The sequence below is a fragment of the Mus caroli genome, unplaced genomic scaffold (genome assembly GCF_978045245.1).
Source record: "Mus caroli unplaced genomic scaffold, Mus_caroli_1 scaffold_4, whole genome shotgun sequence".
In the NCBI taxonomy this organism is placed as follows: Eukaryota; Metazoa; Chordata; class Mammalia; order Rodentia; family Muridae; genus Mus; species Mus caroli.
In genome coordinates, this window is record NW_028227259.1 from 127097551 (window position 1) to 127114550 (window position 17000).

A 17000-nucleotide genomic window follows, 5' to 3' on the forward strand; every position below is an offset into this window, starting at 1 on the left:
AAGCAAGATAAATGACTTCTGGATGGATCAAATAAATGAGAAAATGATTATTATCCTGTAAGGGGTTAATTGAACCCTCTTCTCTGTATTACCACTTTTGAATAAAAGTCAGGGCCAGCAGGTAACATGCAGTTAACAGAGAGACATTAATGAGGACACTGATCACCTGTGAATTGTCAGTCCTACAACCAGGCCATCATGCATACACAAAGCCCTGAACACAGATAGGTGCTCACCATTCTTGGATGCATACATAATGTGGACTACTTGAGGATAACCCAACCTCTCACAGTAGGAATGCAAACACTTATAGGAGGCAGTCACAAGACAATGAGTCTGAGCTATTGACAGACAAGGGTGGGGGGTAGTTAGACTGAAGGGGACAGAATGATGAGAATGCTAGCAAAGATGCTTCCAAAACACGAATCTTTCAAGTATATTGCAGAAGTTTTTGAGAAAGGGTTGGGGCTGGAGAGATGGCTCAGTGGTTAAGAGCACTGACTGCTCTTCCAGAGGTCCTGAGTTCAATTCCCAGCAACTACATGATGGCTTCACAACCATCTGTAATGAGATCTAATGTCCTTTCTGGTGTGTCTGAAGTCATTGTACTCAAAGATATAACATAAATAAATTAAAAAAGAAAGAAAGAAACAAACAAAGAAGGAGTCTTTATGTAGACCAGGCTGGACTCATGGCCTCAAAATCATAAGGTATCTCTACCCCGCCATGTGCTGGGATTAAAGACGGGAACTACAATACCTGGCTGTTAATCTGCGTTATAAATCTTATTGCAAAAATTAAAAATGCAAGTGATGATGTCCACACAATTACTTAAACCTTGGTATTTGATTCACTTTATAGAGGGTAGATTTTGCTGGTACAAAAACATTTTCCATATTTTTGCTTAAAAAAAAAAAAAAAGAACTCAGTATGTCAGGTAAAGCCCCATTTGAACAGTTTTTTTTTTTTTTAAATGGTATTTATCTTGATTACTTTCAATCAAAGCTGGCTGGCTCAAGACTGTCATGTGGGTCATCCATCAGCAGGTAGTATCTGCCTGTGGAAGGTGTGAGGAACCAGGCTATAAAGAAGTTTAAAGCACAAGAGACCCTATACAGAGGGGTCCTTCCCTTTCAGTTTCCCAGACAGAGGGTCTTTAAGCTCCAGGAGCAAGCTAGTTCATTGTTGTTTAAATTAAGAGATAGGGAACACTGCTGAAAGTGATTCACCTGCCCCAAAGTCAACTTGGAAAAGGAGCCATCTGGAAATACTGGTCACACTGGTGTGAAAAGGTAAGTGCCAAGATAAGCATGAATACTTAATGGCCTCATGTCAAATCGGTGTGCCATCTGGACAGCAAGGTCCTGTGGGTGAGAGGTGCTGAGGAAGACCCAGGAGCTGCAAGGCTCCTCTGGCTACATGCAAGAGACTGTTTCAGGGGATTATTTTCTTTTTTATCCCAGGGTAGGTGATGGAAGTGAGGCTTGAGAGGGGTGAAAGGAGTTCTCTGGAGAGGGAGCTGAATGGAAACAGCCGCTAGAAGGAGAAGGTTCAATTAGAAGGGCGTACATGTATCCTAAAAAGGTTGTAGGGTTGCAGGGAAACAAAGTCTGTAGCTAGCATGTCCATGACTGTGAGCTCGCCCAGAGACAATCACAAGTGTTTTTTTCCATAGCAAGGAGACAAAGTGCAATTATTATCAAGGAAATTTTCTTATCAAAAGAAAAATGTTTAACTTATTCAAACTTCTGGCCTTAACATGGAGTACACAGTAAACAAAACAATAAAATAAAAAATAAAAAAGTTGGATGGAGTACAAGCTAAATACCACCATAAAGTTCACTAACCCTGGATGGGAAGCATCTTCTAAGTAAACAAGTCCTGTTTGTGTTTGTGGTCTTAGGATAGACTCCAGCTAGGTAGGGCCTTGTCATGTAATAAGCAAGGGCTTTATCACTGAACTCCATTCCTGCTCCTGTATAAAGGATTACTGACAACAGGACAGGGGCAGCTCACCATGGGATGGGCCTCATATGTCACACTGAAAAATGAAAAAAATTGAGTGCTTTCCCCTACCTCTAATACTGGCAAATTTTCTATCCTATTTATACTTAAAATTCACCTTTGCATCTTGGGGAAACACCTGAGAGGCTAATTAGAGTAAGGGGCTCTTGGAAAGAGGGAGAGAGGTTCTATTTAGAAGCATCTTTTTTTTTTTTTTAGTTTTCTCATCTCTAGTCTCACCTAGAGTAAAAGAATACTGTTTTCGTTTTTACTTCTTTTATTTTACCTGTGATAATTTGATAATCCTATCACTATAGGATCTGCATTCTTATGAAACATCTTAGGAGATCGCTAACTGTTACACAAGACTGAAACAACAAGTTATGTTCCCTGCACTATCTGCTGCTGTTGTATGTTTAAAAATGTTCACAATATAAAAATGAGAATTGCAGAGATGGCTCAGTGGACCTGGATTAGCAGTTCTAGGTCTGACACCTTTTCCGATTTCTGCTGGCACTGATCACCACATTATGCACATACCGTAAATTAAAAAAAAAAAAACAAAAAACAAAAAATCCAAAATGTGAGATTGGAAGAGAAACCCTACCAATGATAAGACAGTTTTTAAACAACAAAAAAATAATTTAAAAAAAAATGGTGCAATTTTTAATTAAAAGTGAAGTATTAGCCGGGCATGATGGTGCCACGCCTTTAATCCCAGCACTTGGGAGGCAGAGGCAGGCGGATTTCTGAGTTTGAGGCCAGCCTGGTCTACAGAGTGAGTTCCAGGACAGCCAGGGCTACAGAGAAACCCTGTCTCGAAAAACCAAAAAGTGAAGTATTTAGAAAGTACACTTCAAAACACAAAACCTTTTACTTAAAACATTTTGGCAAGCTTAGAAAAATAGCTCCATTTCTAAATGAGAACAATGAAAAAATTGCAAGCTCATGCACAATGGAACCCCAGATAAGTAAATTCAAGGGAACAAGACTTGTCCACTGACAGTGGTAAATAACAAAACAATCAAAGAACAAAAAACCTACTAAAATAAGACATAAATGGGAAAACATTCTAAGTTCATTCTAAGTTGGATTAGAAGATTAAACTATTAAGACATTACTACTGTCAAAAATGAGCAAAGTGGTTTAGCAAAAATAGAAAAAGCCCATCCTGAAATTTAGTAAACAGACCCCAAGTATTCTGAAGTCAGAAGATTCATTTTTTTTTTCATTGAAAACTGTATTACAAAGCTAAAGCAGTCAAAACTGGTGTTAAGAGCAGCAAAATTTATACGGAATAAAGGAATAGAATCAAGGTAAAAATACAGAATAACAACCACCACTGCTACTATCGGTGCTATTGTTGTTGTTATTGGAAACAGGATCTCTCTAACAGAGCCCTGGCTGTTTCAAGGCTCTCTAGGTAGACCAGGTAGCCTCAAACTCACAGAAATCCTCCTCCCTTTCCATCCTGAATGTTAAAATTAAAGGTGTGACGCACCACATCTGGCTAGTAAAGTTAGTTTAAATAATCTTAAAATATATTTGTGGTGCATATGAAAAAAATCAGAGGATAATTCTGGAAAGTCAACTACTCCTATCCTGTGGAATGTAAGGATCAAACTTGGTCACGAGGCTTGGCAGTATACGCCATTTCAAAATTCAAATGAATTTTTTTTCCTTTTTTTTTGGGGGGGTGTGTTTGTTTGTTTGTTTTTTGAGACAGGGTTTCTCTCTGGAACTCACTCTGTAGACCAGGCTGGCCTCAGAAATCTTCCTACCTCTGCTTCAAATGATTTTTGACAAGGGCATTGAAGAAATAAGACAGCCTTTTCCACAAATGATGCTGGGGTAACTGATGTTATCACCCACCACATAGCATACACAAATATGGGAGGAAAACCCTCCGTGAGATCATATTCTCTCTCTCTCTCTCTCTCTCTCTCTCTCTCTCTCTCTCTCTCTCACACACACACACACACACACACACACACACAACTGGAGTTAAAGGCTCAGCAGTTAAGAGCCTGTACTGCTCTAGACCCAACTCCCTTCCCTCCCTCCCTCCTCACACACACACAATTAGAGACAAAGACAACTGCTACAAAACTGGGAGAAAAGATAAGTAATAGATAAAGCACTAAACTGATATTATTTCTGATTCTGGGAGTTATAGAAGCCAGGGGAGAAGCAATGTGGCTTACAAACAAACTATGGGTTTATATTCAACTATCAACTAAATGTGAATACACAACACAGTTGTGCTCCACACAAGAGATCACCCAGGAAGGAGAATAATGGAGTCAAGGAAGAAGGGTAATCAAATAAGAACTGGGCTGGTGGTGAGACTCCTGGATATCAGGGGTGCGGTGATGGCAGCCAATTCAGATGAGATCTTAGAGACAGTTGAAAAGGAATAGAAAGGAAAGGTCAGGGATGGAGACACTGTCCTGCAGAAACAACTGACTGTGGACCAGTGCGTTTGTAAGGGGATGTGCTCAGTTTTGTTCAGAAGCTAGACAAAACTGAAAAGGCAATTATTACCTAGCAAAACTCAAGAGTCTCGCAGGAAAGGAAGTGCACTCGATACATTCTTTGGCTTAATTAGTGACCAAAGTGGACAAGACCATAAGGTCAATATTACTAACTTTAAAAAACTGGGAAAACGGAGAGGAAAGAGAGGAATTAGTAACAGGAGAATGCAGGTAACAAATCCTTACCTTGTACACACATATCTGAAAGGAAACGGTAGAAATACACAGATGGAAGGTGGACCCCAATAAAGGGGTCTAGTGGTTGCCAGAATTGGTAAGGATTAGGAAAGGCCAGATAGATCTGACCTGCCTGAGCACCTGATCTGTATATCTAGGATGGAATAAACAACTGGGTGCCAGATCCTCTAGCCACACGAATGTGGCCATCATGGAGCACTTTATCATTAATGCAGTTGTATTAACGGGAGGTAAGTACAAAACACGGAGAGAGTATAGAGATATCCCTTAACGACATGATGTAGCAGAGGACTGAAATTTAGATACTACTGTCTCCCATCTTCTGAGAACTTGGAGCTAGGAAATGACTGGCTTTTTTTTTTTTTTTTTTAAAAAGGATGTAGGTAGGATATGTGTCCTGAGATGAAAAGATGATCTCAGTATGCTGTGATGGAGAAATAATATATAGATGATTTATACACACACTCCCACATATTTCCATAACAACTAGAACATGGAAGAAGATTTACTATAATTAAGAGCTTAGAACCAGATGCTGGCAGCTTTGTCACTCTTCAAGTCTCAGCTGGGTCCCTGAGCAGACATTACGCTGCACATCATGTACACTGTGATGACATTTCCCTTCAGCATAGCTCTTGGCCTCACTTAGTGGTAAATCCCTGCTACCAAATCTTTACAATGAGGCGGAATAGCTTCTAAGGACCAGAATGATCCAGCACTGTCTAAACTTCCACCCCACCGTGGGTACGGTGATGAAGACAGGTTAACAATGAAAATGACGTCCTAACAGCGGGACAGAATGCAGTTGTATCAAATGCAATTTTAGTGAAGTGAGGATGTCCCTTAATTTCTTGAGAAAGCACAATTTTCTCCCTTGTATTTACTTGTGATTTTCCCCCACATAAATAACAGTTCCAATCCAGACTAACTTGAGAAGTGTGGCCTTGCTACTGTCTACCTTGCTATATGTGCAACTAAGCTCCAAATTCTCAGAACAAACTCCAGCCAAAGAACAATGGAAAGGAGGAGGATTCTGCCAAGTGTGACAGACATAAGGAGTAGAACTATCTACAGTAATTCCATTTCTAACAATGGGTTCCTTGATAGAGGATCATTAGGGGCACACACAAGACATGGCAACACAGGCAGAAATATGGTCAACTCTGTATTCAATGGACCCTGCCTCCCAGTCATCCATGGCTGTTGCCCACACACCGGCTGCAGGCATGATCTTGTCTCTTACCACCCGGGATATGTCCTAGGCGACAGTTTGGATCAGGAACCACTGTTATATGCCTTCATTAATGTTAGCACGGGTTCCTTTCTAGAGTTGGTGGTCTCATTTGCTTGTATTTTTAACTGCTGTAACTAGACAGTGGGGCCCACCTCACCTGATAGGTTGACCTCTGTCAGCGAGTCTCGGGTGGTGGTGCCGACTGCAGTGAGCAGGTTGATGGACTGGTCATTGATGTGGTTACAGTAACTGAGTTGGAGCTTCGAGAGCAGGGGCATATGGCGAATAATGAGCCGCAGGGAGACATCTGTGATGTCCAGGCCAGCAAGGCGCAGCTCTACAATGTTCCGGAGCTTGCTCCGATTGTCCATCTGACCTGTTGGGACAGATGGGAGAGCGGCAACCCATCAACCTGAGCAGGGAAGTAACTAACGCCAGCTGTTGATCTGTTACTCTAAACCCCATAGGCCTCAAGCGTGCCCTACGCCAAAGCTAGAATCTCATCCTTAGAAGCTTCCACATCAGAATTTGTGTTTCTGGATTCTCCAGAGAAATCAGAATTCATAAACATGGTTGGAAGATCTGTGTTAAGTTGTTTAGACTATACTTCATTCTAGCAGTACCAAGTCCAAGCTATTCTCTGCCTTTACCATGAAGAAAATTCAGAAAATAGGAGAGCCTAAATTTCATCTAAAAATAATAATAGTTCAGCTGGCTCAGAAATGGCTCACTGTCCTTGTCTCTTGTGACCCTCACCTTATACCTGTACCCATCTGAGCTTTGGCTGGGGGACTGGGAGGCGCCCAGGCAGCTGCCCCTCACACCCAAAGCAAGCTAAGAACATTCTGCCCCTCATCTTCTAGCAAAGGGCTGAGGCCAGAGAAAGCTGATAGCCAAACAAACAAACAAACAAACAAAAAAACAAAAACAAAAACAAAAAAAAACACAGGGTATCTTGGTCACCTCAGGTCCAAGAGACAGATCCTTAGGGTACAGCCCCAGCCTGGCAACTCACCTGGCCTGTTGTCTGTGGGTGGAGACAGGAGATCCCTCATCTGGGCATCCTTTAGTCCTTCTACCCACTGGACATCCAGGGTCCGGAGCAATGGACAACTGGAGCTACAGAGGGCCGAGACAGCAATCCATGAGCAGCCCGACAGCACCAAGTCTCGGAGCCCTAGGAGATGAGAAGCAGAAAGGAGTCAGGTGACGATCCAGGCCATCATTACTGCGTAATTGGGATCCTTTCCCAAAGCTTACCAGGCAACCGGTTGATGAGCCAACTCAGCTGCTTCTTGGAGATGTTGGTCCAGCTGAGGTCAAGGGAGACAGGCTGTCGCCGGATGATACCGCTCAGCATCAGGGGTGTGATGGACTTGCAGCGGTTCAGGTCGATGCGGGTCCACAACCGCTTATCGCAGCACCTGGCCAAACAGGAAATGTCATCAGAGCCGTCTCACCTGGGGAAGCCCTGCTTGGCTCTGCTAACTCTTCCTGCTTGCCATCTTCAAGGAGGAAGTTCCTTTAAAATTCAGCCTTCTGTAACTTACTTAGCATCTACCCTGCCCACATTTGGGCACCTCTGTTGACAGCCAGCTACATGCTTAGATAGATGACAGCAAGAACTCTCCATAAAATGCCTCCTGGGCTTTACTACGCCTTCTGTAGGAGATGCCTCTTAACAAGCCCTGTGGAGGTACTGGATCCTCCTGATAATTAATGACGGAAGGTCAGAAACTCAGCTCAAACTAGAACGCTGGAAAGTGTCCGGCTGTAATTAGTCAATACGGGCACACTCAGTCAACTTCAGCTAAGTCTAGAGAAGGAATTGTACATGGTCCTTCATTTTCCATATTAGAAAAGCAAACAGGCGCCTCCATGAGCAATTCAAGCTTCCATGGACTACTCTGGCCTGGGACCCAAGGCCTCCCACACAGCTGTCCCTTACCAGCGGTTCCAGGTCCTGCAGACCCGCATGCAAACACACAGGTCTCGGTGGCTGAGGTAGCTGAAGACTGCCATCCACACCTCCCTATGCATGACATGGGCTGCTCCATCATCCAGGGGCAGCGAGTCAGGTGGGGGGCTGATAGGCGGTGGCCGGATCACGTGACGCTCCATCTGGATGCACTTGGGTGGGGATGCAGAGGGCGGGGGCCGGGACATAACGCGAGGTGGGCTACGCAGGCCAGGTCCCAGCGAATGCCGCAGCTCCCGAGGTGTGCCGTTGAGCCCTTTGCTGAAGCGGTGGGGGCGCTCGCAGTGGCTTAAGGGCCTCTTGGGCTCCTCGTTCTCGCTCTCAGGCTCTGACTTGATGGGCTGCTGGCTCTCGTGGGCCAGGGTGCTCTCCGTCTTTTGGATCTCGTGGTTGAGCTCCTTGCTTAGCTCTTTGCTCAGCTCCTTGTTAACAAGTCGCCGCTTCCGGCGCATCTTCACCTTTTTCTTCTCTTCTGGGCCTTCAGCTCCCTCAGTGCTGGGCCCAGCAGTGGGCGAGCTGGAACGTGACTGATCACTCTCCCGGGTCTTAGGAGGTGCCTCAGGCAGATCGTCCTCTGGTTCCTGCTTAAAGCGCCGAAGCGGCTTGTTGGCCAGTGACAGACGATCCTCAGCGTTCTTCCAGGACCGCCGCTGCAGGAGAGAGGGAAGGATGATGATGGGTGGCCTGGGATTAACCCACTCGGTTTGGGGCAGTACCCATCCCAGACTTCCCAGCCTTATCATGGGATACAGTTGGGCCACTGGGTGTGTTGCCTACAGCTCTGATGGCTTAGAGTAGGCTGCAGGTGCACAAGGGAAGGGAAGATGGTACCTTTTTCCTGAAAAGCTTATCTTCTTTGCCAGGCTTTAGCTGTCATAGGAAGAAAGGATACAGAGCTTGCTCCTGGACTGGAGAAAAATGGTCCCCTTACACCCTCACCACACTGTAAGCCCAGTCTCTTCAGTAAGGGCTAGAAGGACATCTTCCTATAAAGCCATGTCTTTTACATCTAGCAGACATCCTGATGCTTTTCCAGAGAATAACAGAAATAATGGAAGATGGTCAATCGTTCCCACCCAGCTGACCTCCCACCTGAAATAGACCAGAGCTGGCAGTTGCCCATGACAGTTGCCCACTAACAGAAGTGTCATGGCTGAAGGAACCCACAGCTGGAGACCAGGCAGGAGAAAACCCTAGCCAAGCCTAAGCCAGGAACTTCTCCAGGCGCCACCTTGTGGCTACTAATGGCAAGGCCCATAGCAAAGCTGGGCTACCAGGATCTTTCTTCCCAGCTGCAGCTTCCCCAACCAATAGAGGCTTTTCCACCTCAGAGCTTCTCAGGCCACTGCTGGAGACAGGAGCAATGGCCAAGGGTACTGGGGAGTGGAGCCGAGGACAGCCTGGACTCGAAGTCCCCAGGGCCTCAGGAGGGCGGGGCGTGGGAGCACCTGCTGCTGGAAGTAAGTGAGACTGGATCTCCACCAAGGGCTGAGACTGCTGCCTAGAGGGGGCCTCGGCGAGAGGTGAGAGGAGGAACCGGGGGACGTTTGAAGCGACGAGGCCTAAAGGGGGTGGGAAGAGGAGTGACTTCGCTGGCTTTTCTCTTTCTTTTGGGCCAGGCTCTCAGGATTTGGGTGACCTGCTCAGGGCAGCTCTTAAGAGGCCAGGATCCCAAGTTATTCCCATTAACTTTCCCTGGTCCCCACCCCACACCCCATACCTAAGACCAGCCACACCACCCTTCTGCTTGCTACCCAGGCTTTCCCAGTTCGTACTCGCTTGCGTCCACTCAGCTCTTGGGGCTTCTCATATTTCCGCTTCCTCCTCAGGTGCACATCATCAGACTTTCGGCGGAGGATGCCATCTGCAGGCACCTTTTTGGGGTGCTCGTCTGACCTCCGACGTGGAGCCTCTTCACACTCACTTCTCCGCTTGACAGGCTCTTGCCCTTCCTTGTTGTCACGGTTCATCTTCTGCTCCTTGAGCAAGGAGCCAGGCAGGTTGGAGGCATACTTAAAGCCAGGGCCACGCTTTTGCTTGTAGGCCAAAAAGAGAGAAACAATCCAACTGTATATCTTTGAACTTGCTCTTCTTTTCCCAGCCTGCTGCACCCCACCTGACTGACAACTGGGGACAGGCTGCTCCTGGCAAGGCCCAGCCCATCCCTTTCTGCCAACCCGACCCAACCGGGGACTTGGAGTCCGCACTCACTTTCCCGGTCTTGCCGGCATGGTTACACTTCGGACACTCCCAGCAGTTGGGAAGCTCATCGTTGACCACACCCTCTGATTCCTTAATCTGCAAGGACAGGGCAGGACTCAGCAGACAAGGAAGAAAGGGTGCTCAGAGGGTCCACAAGGTCACTTCAAAGCCCGGTGTACCTCAGCATTCACAGCCCTCCCCAAAGCCGTGTCCATCTTGTGCCTAGCCACAAGGAAGGACCCACCACGTGCTTGTGCTTATTGACCTCAGTTGAACGCAGGAGAAATAATGAAGCAATAATTACCAGGAGAGGTTGGCGTCCAAAGCTACGGATGGCACAGCACCCCTGTCAGGTGGGTGTGACGAGGGAACCTTTGTTCCCTCACCCCTTGCAGCCCACAGATATGAATGCTGGGACAGAGACATGTGCCAGCCAGCACAGACTGTGTTCTTCCTTTCTAAGGTGCAATCAGCTGCCAGAGCCAGGCAGGCACAGAGGTCACCCACAAGGCATTCCTGCTCTAGCATATCACAGGAACCGGTTCTTGGCGCAGATGCACAGGAGACGAACCACCTATTGCTCAGGACCCGCCCTCCTTGGCCCAAGCTCTTTTCTCCCAGAAGCCAGGTGTCAAGATACCTGTTTTCCATCTGCTGAGATGCTTGGAACCTGCTATAGTTCTGAGGTGCTGCGTGTTCAGAGCTTCCTCAGTCAGGACACTACCTCAAACTCTTCCTGCCCTGGACTCGTCACCTGACACAGAATGCTCTAGAACTGAGGGTTCTCTAGGAATCAGGCGTACCACCCATGTATCTTCACCACTCGCTCAACAATCTGTGAGGAGGGAACCTAGCCGCCACATCAGAACCATCAGACCCTGAAGCGTGGGGTGGGGGCAGGGTACCCAGAGCCTCTAGGGATGCTACCTTAAGGCATCCAGGGTGGATGATCTCGTTGCAGATGGAGCATTCCATGAGCATGAGGTTAAACTTGCCTTCTTCCTCTTCCACTGTGTCTTCCTTCCCTGCCTCGCCACACACAAGGCACACGGCAGTGTGGGGCAGCACTGGCTGAGGACCCAAAAAACAGGCATGTCGTCAGGGAGTGAAGACGGTCGGAAACCTGCCCAGGCGATTTTATTCACCTGTTTATATACTATCAGTGTTAGGTACTCTGCAAGATCTAGGAACACAGCAATGAACAAAACAGATAAAAATCTCTGAGCTTATCTTTTAGAGGAATGAGGCAGACAAAGTGAAGAACATATTCTGTTTATATAACAAATCTAAAAGTGTCCATTGAGGACTAAAGCTCTTCTTACCATTATCAGAGCACACTCCACAGCCTCAGTTCCCAAGACCTCAAGCGGACTCAGGCCACACCCACCTCCAGAAGGAGCAAGACGGGATTTGCATTCTGCCAGAACAGTACCAAAGCAATGTAGTGTGTGTGTGTGTGTGTGTGTGTGTGTGTGTGTGTGTGTAAGTGTTGGGACATCACTGAGGTGCCAGGCCCTATCATCCGGGCAACCAGTCAGTCACTCAGGACCACATGCATACCAAAGAAAAGATCACCAGTTCTACTTCAGGTCTTTGATTATTAACTTCACAAAAACCTCAACCCTTGAGCACACATCCTTCCCACACAGGAAATATGCACACAATATTTCCCCATTTCCAGGGACTGTTATCAAAGGAAAAATACAGGGGACTGTTTTGTGCTCAATTGACCACCAGGTTCTCTACAGAAATTACTTATTTCTCCCTCTCCCTCTCTCTCTATATATATATATTTATTAGAGACAAGGTTTCACAATGTAGCCCAGAGTATCTAGAAACTTATGACCTGCCTGCTTCAGTCTTTTTACAGAAACTGGTGTGAGCTAACATGTCTAGCTTAGAATATAACATTTTTTGTTCTTTATTTGTTTTTTGAGTCAGGGTTTCTCTGTGTAGCCCTGGCTGTCCTCGAACTCAGAAATCTGCCTGCCTCTGCCTCCCAAGTGCTGGGATTAAAGGCGTGCACCATCATGCCCAGCAGAATATAACTTTTTATTTGAAAAAGTAGAAAAACAAAAACCCAGCAGTTGCTGTTGTATTTTCTTGAAGTCTTAAGACCTGATCGTGTCATTTTAAACAAAACAAAAACAAATAAAACAAACAAGCAAAAAACAACAATTTGCCAATTGGTACACATGACAAGACAAAATTCAAGACTAAGAGCTAATGAAACTTTCCTTCACCTTGTACTCTTTCCATGGCAGGAACAGGCTTTCTTATCAGAATGCTAATAATGCTATCGAATGTGATTTGTGTGCATATGCTTAGAGCACGCTGCAGTTTCCAGTGTACCCCATAAGCACACTGCAGTCTAAGGTGACACCAGTGTGTAATGTTACAAACATAACTGCAGGAGCAAGGCCAAGACTAACAACGTTTAATGCCACATTATGAAAAGCTGATAGCTACAATTTCAGAATATCTTGCAAGTAACTTTAAGCTGCCGCCTAGGGCAGTGGTGACTCACACTTTAATCCCAGCACCCAGCAGGCAAGAGGCAAGTGGATCTCTGAATTCAAGGCTAGCCTGATCTAGTTCCAGGACTAGGACTAGAAACACACACACTCACACACTCACACACACACACACACACACACACACAATGACAACAACAAAAACCTCCAACTAACCAAAACACAGTAAGTACATAAAATAAAAATACCACCTGTGGGATTCTGATGACTCCAAAGTACCCAGGCTTACCTACAGAAGCTCTTAGCCTGTTCCCCCTCTTGCTCAACAATCTGGGAGGCTGGATTTTTCCTCAGCCTCCACCGAAATCAACTTGTCTAACTGGTGGTATATAGAAGCAGATAGGAAAACACAAGTCCTAATGAGCCAGACACAGGAGACTTACAGAAACATGAGATAAGGCCATTCTTCCCCCTTACTAGTTACTTTTGTTTTTGAAAACATAGACTTGGCTCTCATAAAAGCATTTGTGAACATATTTATTTTCAAATTAAACCTAAACCATTTTTTAATTTCTCAACTGTAATCTCAAATATAGCATTAGATAAATAAGACTTTTCTTAAGACCACATTATTTGAAAATTGCTATAAATGATACGCAGTAAGGCCTGGGGGCCAAGTTACATCTTCGACCTTCCTCCAATTAGTGCCTACCACACAGGGGAAGTACCACCAGTTTTAACCAAAGTGCTTCACAAGAACCGCATAATCTGGGATACATCCATACCACAGGCAAGTTTAAGAGTCTCTGTGAGGCTGGATATGGTAACAGGCACCTTGGATCCCAGCACTCAGATGCAGGTGGGTCTCAGTGAGTTCAGGCCAGCCGATGCTCTACAGGGAGACTAAAACAGGGAGTCTCAAAAACAACCCACTCTTAAGGAACCTGTCTGTGGAAACTGCTGGTTTGGAACATAGTAGCTCCTAGACCTTGCCACACTGGAAGTGACCCATGACTATCTGCACAGGTAGACAGGTAGAGGAACCCTGTGTGGTATGCTGTGTTATCTCTGCAGGCGCCAACCTAAGCGGCTCCCTTCACAGCCTTGCTAGCAAGAGACTGTGTCTCCTTGCTTTCCCTATTGACACATGGCATCCTGAATTGGCTAAACGTCCCCCCTCCTCCCAAAAGTATTGCAATCTGTAGCCCAGGATGATTTGGCAATTGCTGCATTCAGAACAGGCAGGCCTTACGCCCTTTTGTCAATCCTCCTGCCTCAGCCTCTAACCTTTACCCATATGTGACCCATGTGCCCTGCTCCCTTTTCCAGTACTTATGGAGTCTCCCTCCTTTAGGTTCCCTGTCTCCATGAGGCTTCATAGGCAAACACAGACATCCATCCCCCTTGCTGCCCTACCTCATCTCCATGGCAGGATTTCTCTGAGCAGCCTCACCTCTCTAGCCTCAGACCTTCCTCTTGCTTCCATGGGCTGTTCCCACCAAGCCTGGTCCACTCCATTCATACCAAACTGCACTCCCTGTCACAGATGTCCTGACCCACCCCTTCCTTGCTGGCCCTCAGGGTCCTTTCCTGCCTTTCCTTGTCCTGCACACATCTTTTCCTTGGATTTCCTTGTCTTTGCTTTCCCAAACACCAAGGTGGCAGCCACTTCCTCAGTCCACACCCTTCTGTATCGTGTACAAGAATCACTTTCTTCAGGTTGTCTGAATGTATACCTCATGTCTGATAGTTCACAACTTCAGAGAAAAAAAGACTTTTTAAAATTTTATAAAGCTAGGTCTCTTTATGCAGTCCTGGCTAGCCTGAAACTCAAGAGATCTGACCGCTTCCTGGGCGCTGAGATTAATTAAAGGCACAGTTCAGTTCCCAGCACCCATGTACTTGGTACCTCACAACTGTCTGTAACTTCAGTCAGGCACCTGATACCCTTTTCTGACACACACACGCACGCAGGCAATGCATGCACATGGTATATATACAAACAGTCATAAACATAAAACAAAGTAAACAAATCTAAACAAAAAAACCTGCATTTGATTTTGAGGAATAATATACAGAATATATAAAGAGTTTCTACAACTTAATCCAAACAAAAGACCAAACCTAATTTACAGATGGGCAAAGGACTTGAAAGAAAGATAAACAAATGGCTAACAAGTACATGAACTAGTATCAATCATTATTAGGGCAATACAAATAAAAAAACCTGCTCCGATACTACCTACCCAATACATATTAGGGCGGTATGCTGAAAAGAAAGAACAGACACCTCAAGGAAATGATGTGGCCCGGGATGTGGAGAAATGGAATCTCAGTGATTCCCACGCAGGGGGAAATGGTATAACCAGTACGCAAGTTCCTCAAGAACTAAAACTAGAATTATTATGACCCAACAGTTCTATTGCTGGCCACAGAGGCCAGATCTCAAAAAGGCATTATTCAGGTATTCATGCTCACTGCAGCACTCACAAACGCCGAGAGGAGAAACAATTCAAACTTCCACATACACCTAATATCACCCAAGATTAACAAATTATCCAGGTGGGAGGCTGCAGTAAGGAGACTTGCTTGTGTTTGATGCCAGCAGGGCTACAAAGCAACACCATGGCACAATAAACAAACAAACATACAAAAATTTAAAACAATTCTACCAGGCGTAACAATTGTTATCTTTGAGCATGTTATGCTAAGTGAAATAAACAACTCATAAAAGGACAAACATGGTCCAATTTCTCATCAACATACTCTCTGCAGTGGTTAAACTCTCAGAAACTGAGAGCGAACGCTACAGTGGTTTCTAGGAACTGGCAAAATGAGTTCTGATTGGTTTAGAAGATGAAAATGCTCTCGAGATCAGCCACAGATTGTGCACAGAATTAACACAGAATTAAGCATGTGCTATATGCTTAAAAATAGCTAAGTCGGCAAATTTTATGGCATGTATTTTTTTTTTAACAAGTAACAAGAAGGTGGTGTGAATACAGAGGAGAAGATGCCCAAGTATGGGCGTTGGGGGGCAGCAGCGCTCATGGCAAAGGAGCTCCCACCCAGTACCATTCTGGACTCATGGCCCAGTTCACCAGGGTGGAGGAATCTGGTTACTCTAGCTAAGCCAGCTTTTCAAGGGGGCAGGAAGAAGACCACTGGGCCCTCAGGGAGCAGTGCCTCAGGGAGGGCACAAAAATTGACCTCCAGGACTGTGTCAGATTGCCAAAGAAGCATAGAGAGTCTGGAGCAGCTGGCCAAGTTCTCCATGGGCCCAGCTCTTCCATGCCATATATCACCTCTCTTTGTCTAGGGCAAAACTTAACTGTCCACCCAACCTTCTGACTATGAAGACAAGAAGGGCCCAGGACTCTGAACCACAAATGTTAGTAACAGGGTCACAGTCAAGACAGGCTGCCCTGACCCCTTTAATAGGGGGACTTCAAGGAAGGTAAGAGTTATAGACCACCAGATAACACACAGGAGTCTGACAGCATGGCCAGGCTGCCCAAGTGTAACCAAGGCACCTGAACCTCCCTCATCCCACAGAGCACCCCTAGGGAAGGGCAGACGAGCAGGGAGGCACTGCATGAGCCCTGCCTGTGCCTTCTGTGCACTCACCGCAATGCACTGCCGCATGATGCAGCTCTGCTTCATGCGCCCAGGACCTCCAAACTTCTTCATGTCCTTGCAAAAGTGGCACTCTCCACACTCCGTCCGCAGGCAGGCCTCGCACTTGCGGCATCGCGTCCGGCGCCTGCGAGCTCCTGCTGTTGTTCGGTTGGCAGCCAACTTCACCGCTGAGGCCGGGCCCAACTTGCCCTTAGGCCGACCCACCACCCGGTTCTGGTCAAGAACAGATGGAACAAGTGAGGTGAGAGGATTCAGGGGCAGTCAAACACCTAGGAGAGGCTGTCAGGTTGAGCTGTACACAAGCAAGAGATGCTGACATTGGCAACAGTGGTACCTCAGAGAGCAACTCATATCAAGATGGGATTCAGGACAACTTAGGTAAAAGGAGGGCAAGTCAGGTAAGCTCAAATTACATGACAGGTAGCCTTCTTAAAGGAGGGCACGTGGATACAGGCCGATGTGGGAGCACATGTGAAGACAGCCTGCATCCTTCTAGAAGCCAGGAAATACCAAGGACTATAGGCCACTATCAGAAGCCAGAAGCAAGGAAGAATCCTCAACTTGAACCTTTGGAGCAAGAGTGATTTGGGGACTTCTAAAATTGTAATTAAAGCCTGTAGATTTAAGCCTTCTACTACACAGCTTTAGGTAACTTTACTGTAGGAAGCAACCTGGCTGCACTGGCAGCCGCCCTGGCTACAGTTTGGGTCCTGATGGCTGTTCCCACCTCCTCCTGC

At 46.1% G+C, this 17000-nt stretch overlaps 1 protein-coding gene across 6 annotated transcripts in view; it reads right to left on the reverse strand.

Annotated features, from left to right (window-relative positions):
- Nucleotides 1–17000, reverse strand: part of Kdm2b (lysine demethylase 2B) — a 118560-nt gene that overhangs the window by 2349 nt on the left and 99211 nt on the right. For all 6 annotated transcript variants that reach the window (XM_029477473.2, XM_021162211.3, XM_021162212.3 and 3 more), the window contains 10 exons: nt 16252–16476; nt 11078–11221; nt 10160–10246; nt 9724–9984; nt 9397–9510; nt 8780–8818; nt 7919–8598; nt 7231–7394; nt 6986–7147; nt 6128–6346 (listed from right to left, as the gene is read on the reverse strand). In XM_029477473.2, the coding sequence (XP_029333333.1) occupies nt 6128–6346; nt 6986–7147; nt 7231–7394; nt 7919–8598; nt 8780–8818; nt 9397–9510; nt 9724–9984; nt 10160–10246; nt 11078–11221; nt 16252–16476 (2095 nt within the window). The remainder of the gene's footprint in view (nt 1–6127; nt 6347–6985; nt 7148–7230; nt 7395–7918; nt 8599–8779; nt 8819–9396; nt 9511–9723; nt 9985–10159; nt 10247–11077; nt 11222–16251; nt 16477–17000) is intronic.